At 37.6% G+C, this 8843-nt stretch overlaps 1 protein-coding gene across 2 annotated transcripts in view; it reads left to right on the plus strand.

Annotated features, from left to right (window-relative positions):
- Positions 1 to 6939, plus strand: part of NUDCD1 (NudC domain containing 1) — an 80653-nt gene extending 73714 nt beyond the window's left edge. For both annotated transcript variants that reach the window (XM_080801353.1, XM_080801354.1), the window contains 2 exons: positions 3818 to 3977; positions 6303 to 6939. In XM_080801353.1, coding sequence (XP_080657479.1) covers positions 3818 to 3977; positions 6303 to 6595 — 453 coding nt within the window. In that variant the 3' untranslated portion in view covers positions 6596 to 6939. The remainder of the gene's footprint in view (positions 1 to 3817; positions 3978 to 6302) is intronic.
- The last annotated feature ends 1904 nt before the right edge of the window (positions 6940 to 8843 follow it).

Below are 8843 nucleotides of genomic sequence, written 5' to 3' on the forward strand. Positions count from 1 at the left end.
CTGCATGTAATGGTCAGGATATGCAGTGAGCAGAAAAGGCATGGTGACAAAAGAGTGGGAACGTAGGGGAGGCAGTTTTACAAGTTATGATCTAGTGTTGCTAAATGCTAGGTTATGAGGAGAGTAATAGGAGCCAATACTGGAAAGGTATGTTGGGGTCAGGTTTGAGAAGCTTTCAAAAATGCCATTCAAACCAGTTTGGACATTTTTCTTTAAACATTGGAAAAAACCTGGGGACATAGAGGAAGTCTCTTGACACCCAGAATGCTATGTACTTGGTTGAGTGTGGAAGCTGCTGACCCTGATCATCTTCCAGTGGATATTTCTTTGAGAACTTAATCATAGTACTTTTTGCCTTACAAAATCTTCAATTATTCTAACTGTAGATAGAATTAAATTTTCCCAACTCTAATGACAGATTAGCTTTGTTGGAAATGTTTTTAAAATAATGATTTCTTTCATAAAATATTCATTTAAAAGTATTTATCTAGAACATGGAAACGAGAAAACAAACTTCTGGTTCTCCAGATTGTCTTGTGTGATAGGTGTCTATTTGTTTCCTTTTGGCTGCTATAACACATCAGCACAAATTTAATGGCTTTAACAACACAAATTAATTATTTTAAGTTCTAGAGGTTAGAGGTCCTAAAATGAAGCTTTGGGACTGCATTTCTTCTCTAGGCTATAAGGGAAGAATCCCTTTTCTTGCCCTTCCCAGCTTCTGTAGGCTGCCTGCATCCCTGGGCAGGTGGGTGCAGCTCTCCAACTGCATAAGATCTTGCAGGCTTTCCCTGCTATCACTCTGCTTTTGCTGTCTATCACCTTCTGTATCTGTGATTCCTTCCTCTTACAAGAACCCTTGTTCAGGATGCCCCTGTGGCTCAGTTGGTTAAGAGTCTGCCTTCAGCTCAGGTCATGAGCCCAGGGTCCTGGGATCAAGTCCCACATAGGGCTCCCTGCTCAGCAGGGAGTCTGCTTCTCCCTCCCCCTCTGCCTGCCACCCCTGCTACTTGGGCATGCTCTCTCTGACAAATGAAGAAAATCTTTAAAAAAATAAAAAGCCCTTATTAATACATTGGGTCCATCCAGGTAGGACAGAATTAGCTCTCCAGTTCAAGATCCTTAACTAACTCGTATCTACAAAGGCTCTTTTGGGGGTACATTAATCAGGGGACCATGGATGGTATCCATGCATATTAAGAATCTCACATAAATATGATAATTCATTTGGGATGTTATACTTGATGCTGGAGGTTCTCAAGAGTTCAAGCAGCTCTTATAAACATGGGACTAGGGGAAGTTCCCAGAGCAACTGATGGTTGAATGGAATCTTGGAGGGTGAGAAGGAATCCATCAGGCAAGAAAGGGTAAGAAGAGTCCAGACAGAATGCTGTGTGAAAGATATGGCAGAAGCAAACCGTGTGGGATTTCTATTTCTCTAATTAGTAGTACTTTGACTTCACTGTAATGGAGCCACACATAAAGTAAGTGGGAGTGGAAGAAAAGGAACATGTAAGTTGGAATAATGGGCACATGGCAAGAGACCTACACCCCCATCTTCTTATTTCATGACTGATCTCCCTCAGTGGTCAGCCTTTTACTTGGTGGTTCAGGGCCTTCTATTCTCTCAGTGTTGTCTGTTCATGCCAGGATCCGAGTATGCCAGGATCCGAGGTACATTATTTTCATTGTTAATACCAATTACATTCTTAAGGCACTTGGTTCATAAAAGTAAATGAATCTTTATGAAAATATTTTTCAACCCATATTTGTATTTCAACTATTTTTTTTTTCTCTGAAAGCCCTTGGTAAATAAATAAATGGGACTATTAGAGGGACATGCAGGGAAGAGAGCTGAAGCAGTGTTGGATCCATCAGACTTACTATTAAAGGCCATGCAGTTGGTGGTTTTGAAAGTAAACCCCATTTAGCCAGTGATTAACAGGAGCAAAAGCAAACCGTGTGAAATCGCTGTTTTTGTAATTAATAGTATTTTCACTCTACTGTAATGGAGATACATATAAAGTGAGAGTGGAAGAGAAGGAACATCTAAATCAGAATAAGGCCCCCCCCCCTTTTTTTTAAAGAATAAATGTACCAGGGGGCGCCTGGGTGGCTCAGTGGGTTAAGGCCTCTGCCTTCAGCTCGGGTCATGATCCCAGCGTCCTGGGATCGAGCCCCGCATCGGGCTCTCTGCTCAGCAGGGAGCCTGCTTCCTCCCTTCTCTCTCTGCCTGCCTCTCTGCCTACTTGTGATCTGTCTGTCAAATAAATAAATAAAATCTTAAAAAAAAAAAAAGAATGTACCAGTTTTAAGTGTTTTCACTGTTAACGTAAACAAAGCTGCAGTAAACATCCTTGTAAGTATCTATACATATATGCTGGTATAATCTGTGAATACAGTCTGCCAGCCTCTCCTTTTGTAGGTAACAAACAAAACTGCTATCCCAGGCATTGCTGGGCAACAGAAATTGGGTTGCTCTGTCACAGGATTCTCCTGTGGCCAGGAGCCTGTGCTGGCACAGCTATACCAACAAGTCCTCTTGCTGGAGAGTCACTTCACAGTTTTCCCTATTGAATACAGGTCAGGGCTCTACCTCTCATTTTAGCCCAATGTTTTATTCTCCAGTCTGCCTTGAAACTCATGAGAGCAATTCAGTATTTATCACGTACTATGCATAATTTGTGTTTTCTGCATTCAGTCTGATTTTGTTGGTATAGTATTTAGGCATTTTAAACTCTGATAATAACATTTCTGTAAAGAATATTATTTCAACCTATTTTCATTAAAAGAAGGAGTCTTGTAGGTAGAATCCAAGTAGGAGTCTGAGCCTGTTGGTTTTATGTTAAAATGAATTGCTATAGTCATCAATATTGCAATAAAAATTTACATAATAAACATTCTTGACATTGATACTATAATTAAATAGTACTTCAAAATAAATAATTTTGCAAACAGACAGATTTGAGCTTGAATCCCAGCATTGTGGTTTTTCTTTGTAGCCTAAAACAAGTTCTCAAAGTTTCCAAGTATGTTCTTTTATCTGTTAAATGAAGATAATAATAGCCTTATAGGTTGAGATTAATATTTATAACATGGTTGGCATATAAGCACATGTTCATAAATCCTAGTAGCTATCATTGTTCTTGGTAATTATTACAAGTTAACCATTTGTAAACTTCATATTTGTATTCTGTGATTTAAAAAATTGATACTGCATTTAAAATTAAATTTAAAATTTAAGGTTTAAAAAATATTTTGCCTATAAATTAGTGGTTTATATCGTGTTTTAAATAAACTGGGTTACTAACAGTTGAGAGGCAGTATAGTATAGTGGTTACGAAGAGAGATTCCAGGGACGCCTGGGTGGCTCAGTCCATTAAGTGTCTGCCTTCAGCTCAGATCATGATCCCAGTGTCCTGGAATCCAGCTCTGCGCTGGGCTTCCTGCCAAGCAGAGAGCCTGCTTCTCTCTCTCCTGCTGCTGCCCCTGCTGGTGCTCTCTCTTTCTGTCAAATAAATGGATAAAATCTTTAAAAAAAAAAAAAAAAAAAACCAAAACCATAGATTCTGGGTTCAAATCTCAGCTCCACTATTACCAGGCTGACCTTAGGCAAGTAACTTAAAGGCCCTGTGTACCACTTTCCTCAACTTTAAAACAGACATAACACTAGCACATTTCTCCCAGGTGCATTTCTGAAGAGGTAATCAGATAATGCATATAGAAAGTTTAGAAAAGTTGCTGACATAGCACTGTGTGTCAGTTATTGGCATCATCACGATTACTTTGTTAATTATTCTTTGTCACTTTATTTTAGGTGAATCTTGGAAGCAACCAGTACCTTTTCTCTGTCATAGTGGATCCTAAAGAAATGCCCTGCTTCTGTTTGCGCCATGATGTTGATGCCCTACTCTGGCAACCACATTCCAGCAAACAAGAGGATATGTGGGAACACATTGCAACTTTCAACGCTTTAGGTATAAAGCTAGCTCCTTGCAAGTATTTTCCATTCTGTCAAAAATTATGGTCTTTTTTTTTTTAAAGTTCATTTTTTTAAAAATTTGAGTTTGTTTTAATTTTAAACATTAATACTTTTGGAACAGAACAGTAGAATTAATCTGTTTTTATGCTTGTACAGAAGGTCAACTCAGACTAGAAATCAAAGTGGTTATCTAACCACTTGAATCATTCTATCAGTCATTTGTTTATTCCAAGTAAACTATTCTGAATTAGAACATGAACAGTGGGTTTCATAATACCATGCATGGAACCTGTATTTAGGTTTCCTCAGAGTAATCTTCAAAAACATGATAAAATTGCTCTAAGATAATGCACATGAGGAGACATCTTTCATGGAACTTCTATGCAAAAGAGAGCCATTGTAATGAACACATTTAGAGAAATGGTGGTAAGCAGAAACCAAATTTATTCTGTAAGATAAAAGGGAAAATGGCTTTAAAACTATGTCTGAAATCTTAATCAACATAATTGTAGACTTATGCAATAATTGATTTAATGTCTAAATAATATTGTGTGGTAGAAGTTTATATAAATTAAACACAGTTATTGCTTTATTGAGTGATTTTAAACTGGCAATAGGAAGTAAAATTATATATTCTGAATACAACCTTAATTATAGAGATTTGTCCGCTTTCCTTTATATTTAATAATACAGGCTGCTTAATGATTAATTCAGACTCCAAATGGATTTTTATGATATAGAATACAAAGTTTTGTTGAAAAATTTAAATTTCTAGCCTCTGTACTACAATTTGCAATTCTGAATCTTTTTTCAGTAAAGAAAAGGGTATCTCATAATTTTTATATGCTCAGATTCTTCATTTGTATCCCTAAATCCGTTATCATAGGTGAGTTCTACTGTGCTTGAATATAAGTTAAATCATTACATTAGATACGTAGTCTTGAGATACTAGATACACTTAATTATCTCAAAGTTAGCCTGGAGAGCTAATTCTAAAACACTCAAATAGTTATCTACATCCCCTTCACTTTGTCCCCCTCAAACCCTGCTTAATATTAAAAACTGGTATTGAAAGGTGCCTGGGTGGCTCAGGGGGTTAAGTGTTCAGCTCTTGATTTCAGCTCAAGTCAGGATCTCAGGATCATGGGATCGAGCTCATTGTGGGTCTCAGTGTAGCGTCTGCTTGAGATTCTCTCCCTTTCCCTCTTCCCTCCCCCCTGTTTGTACGCACACACTTTCTCTCTCAAATAAATAAAACCTTAAAAAACAGTAGTGATCTTCCTGTGCTCAGTTGTTCCTTTGTTCATTATTTGGTGAGATCTCAGTTTACATTAGTGTCCTACTTTTTATTTCACATGTTATGACTTTTAGTAACTGTGTTCCAATCTGAAAATCCTCATTTATATTTCAGAACATAAATGCCCTTTAACCTGTAAAGATTTTCTTAAAAGACAAGATTTTTTTCAAAGTTTGGTTTCAAAGGATGTCCTAATTGAGTTTTTAAAATTAGATACTTGAATTTTCATTCCATCTTGTAGTTGTCTCCAGATTTTACTTCTGGAAGCTGAAGTACAACAAAATCCTATTACACTGTTGGTACTGGTGTATAAAAAAACCACTAACATAACAGAAATAATGAGAATGCATTGTCATATTAGCATTTTCAGGCTTGGGGCCTATATTATGGACACACTCCAGAAATTACAGAGGTATTCTATAATTTTTTCTCATTTATTTGATAAAAAAGAATTCTGTAATGCTACATCTGTGATTGATGAGCCTAATTATTTTTAAGATTTGAGAGAGAGAGTACAAGGGAGCACAAGCAGGGGGAGGAGCAGACGGAGAGGGAGAGACTCTCAAGCAGGCTTCACACCCAGTGAGTAGCCAGTTGCTCAGCCCAGCCCCACAACCTTGAGATTATGACCCGAGCTGAAATCAAGAGTCTGATGCTTAACAGATTATTAAATTGGCATTTAAAGATAGTTTGACATGTTTTCAATTCTATTGATTTTAGATTTTTAGTGTTTTAATTATTCATGGAAGTAATAAGGAACTATGTTTTATTTTTCTTAAAGAGGTAAAACCCTACCTATTTTGTTCCTTAGGAATTAAAGCTATTTTTGCAGCAGTTGGGAGAAACTGATGATGGCTAATCATTAATGGTTCCGAATTCAACCACTGTTGAGTATTTATGGTGTATATTTTATTGAGGCATTTTAATTTGTAGTAAAAACTATGAAATATTAAATGCTTAATCACATTTTTCTTTTTTTTAATATACAGGGTTTTTATTTGTTTGTCTCTTATTTCTTGTCAGGCTACGTCCAAGCATCAAAGAGAGACAAAAAATTTTTCGCCTGTGCTCCCAATTACTCTTACGCAGCCCTCTGTGAGTGCCTTCGCCGAGTATTCATCTACCGCCAGCCCACTCCCATGTCCACTGTACTGTACAACAGAAAGGAAGGCAGGCAAGTAGGACAGGTTGCTAAGCAGCAGGTAGCAAGCCTAGAAACCAACGATCCTATTTTAGGCTTTCAAGCAACAAATGAGAGATTATTTGTTCTCACTACCAAAAACCTCTTTTTAATAAAAGTAAATACAGAGAATTGATTACCCCAACATGTTGGCTTCTCTGTAGTGGAAAAGTATTCAGTGATAGCCAGAAGGGTGGTAGTTATACTATAACCTGTTAAGTTTTACTATGTTAAATAAAATTATCTTGTATGAATTTTTTATTTTTTAAAGGATATTGGAAATATATTCGAGAGATTATGATTCTATAGAAGTTATGTGGGAAAAGCTGCAAATTTAAAGGAAATTGGCTTCTATAAAAAAAGTAAAGAAAGTATTAGTAAGTATAATTTTTTTAAGAAACAGGCTGTGGAATTTCATCTTTTATATGAAAGATGTAAAACTCAGTGTTTAAAAATAAAAATATTTATCATGTACTCCTTGTTCATTGATACAGTTTCCTCATTCTGTGCCTATAGAATTTTTGGAGAATAGTTAAACTGCTGATTCTTGTAAATACTTACTTAAGTGGACTAAATAGCTGAAGTTGAGGGGGAATACAACCAACGTACAGCAGGTCCAGTACTGGTACAGTTTGCTGAAGACTAAGATTCTTGTTTTCAAATTATTTAATTTTTTCCACTTAACTTTTATCTATTTCTTCTTCCATAAACACAAACAAGAGAAATGATAAGATTCCACAAAGTGTAGCTCTTATGCATTGCTCTACAACAGACCATTTCAGAACTCAGTGATGTAAAACAAGGACAGTTGAAAATCCATGATTCACTGATTGGGTCATCTCTGTTCTTTCTAAATGGCAGAACATAGGAACTGGTGGGTGCCATTTCTCTTGCCTGTGCCCAGCCTAGATACATAGACACCTGCAGGAACCAGCACAGCTTGAACACTCTCCACCTAGCTTGCTAACAGTATGCCCCAGCCCTGTATACTTATACAGATCTTCCCCCGTCTCAAATTCCTTTCACAGCAAACCAGCACTGACCTTGCTAACACTGCACGCCCAATCCCTGTATTCTGTGGACTTCCTTCCAACACACCCTCGAAAGGAGTCCATCCAAAGAGGTGCCACAAACATGGCAGTGTGCAAACAACCCTGATGGGGCAGCACCACCCCAAAGTGACTCCTGCCCAGGGAGTGGGGGAGATAACCACCACACACACCAGTCCTGACTGCAGTCCCAGCACTGGGGCAGGGGCAGATATCTGGTCTCACCCAACAGTGAAAACTTCTTGGACAAAACAGAGAAGTACCCTACAGTTATGCTACTGCAGCTCTGGCAAACACCTGTTCTGATCCAACTAAAGCCCAAGACAGTCCCAGACTGCACAACTAACACAGGGACCAAACCCTGCCACAAAAGGCAAAGAAAACCATTGCAGATGACTGGACTGAAGGTAAATGAAGCCCAGCCACAACAGTAGGGTGCATTCAACACACAGGAGACACCCCTGAGCTGGCAGGTTCTACTGTCAGGCAAGGAAAATAAAAAGCATCCAGATTAAAAAAGAAATAAATCTGTCTTTATCCACAGGAAAAATGATCATTTGTGTTGAAAATCCTTTGGAACTTACTTGAAATTAAAACAAAGTATTAGAACTGTTAGTTACCAGAGTTGCAGCAAACAACATCAATATACAAAATTCAACTATTTCTGTATACTAGCAACCAACAATCAGAAACTGATGTAAAAATAATAGCATTTATAGTAGCATTGTGTTCATGAATCAGAAAAGTTAAGTGGCAAGATGTTTTCCCAGGTTTATCTATAAATTTGATGCAAATCAATCAATCTTAATATGCTTTTTTCTTTCTTAGTAAAGTATGATAGTACAAAGGACCTAGAATACCAAAAAGAATAAAAGGTCTTATACCAACAGATTTTAAGGCTATTAAGCTATTTAAAAAAAAAAAAAGGCTAGGGGCGCCTGGGTGGCTCAGTACTTTAAGCCTCTGCCTTCGGCTCGGGTCATGATCCCAGCGTCCTGGGATCGAGCCCCGCCTTGGGCTCTCTGCTCAGCAGGGAGCCTGCTTCCTCCCTTCTCTCTCTGCTTGCCTCTCTGCCTACTTGTGATCTGTCTGTCAGATAAATAAATAAAATCTTTAAAAAAAAAAAAGGCTATTAAGCTATAGTAATCAAGACAATGGACAATGTGGTATTGACATCAAGACAGACAAAAGTGATTGATAAAATGGAGAAACCAGGTACAGATGTAGATGTATGGACATATATGGTTGATTGAATTTAGACAAAAATATGAAGGCAATTCAGTGGAGAAAGGATGACTTCTTCCCAAAAAATGATGTTGGAACAATTGGATATGC

Source organism: Martes martes (genome assembly GCF_963455335.1).
Source record: "Martes martes genome assembly, chromosome: 4".
NCBI classification, from domain to species: domain Eukaryota; kingdom Metazoa; phylum Chordata; class Mammalia; order Carnivora; family Mustelidae; genus Martes; species Martes martes.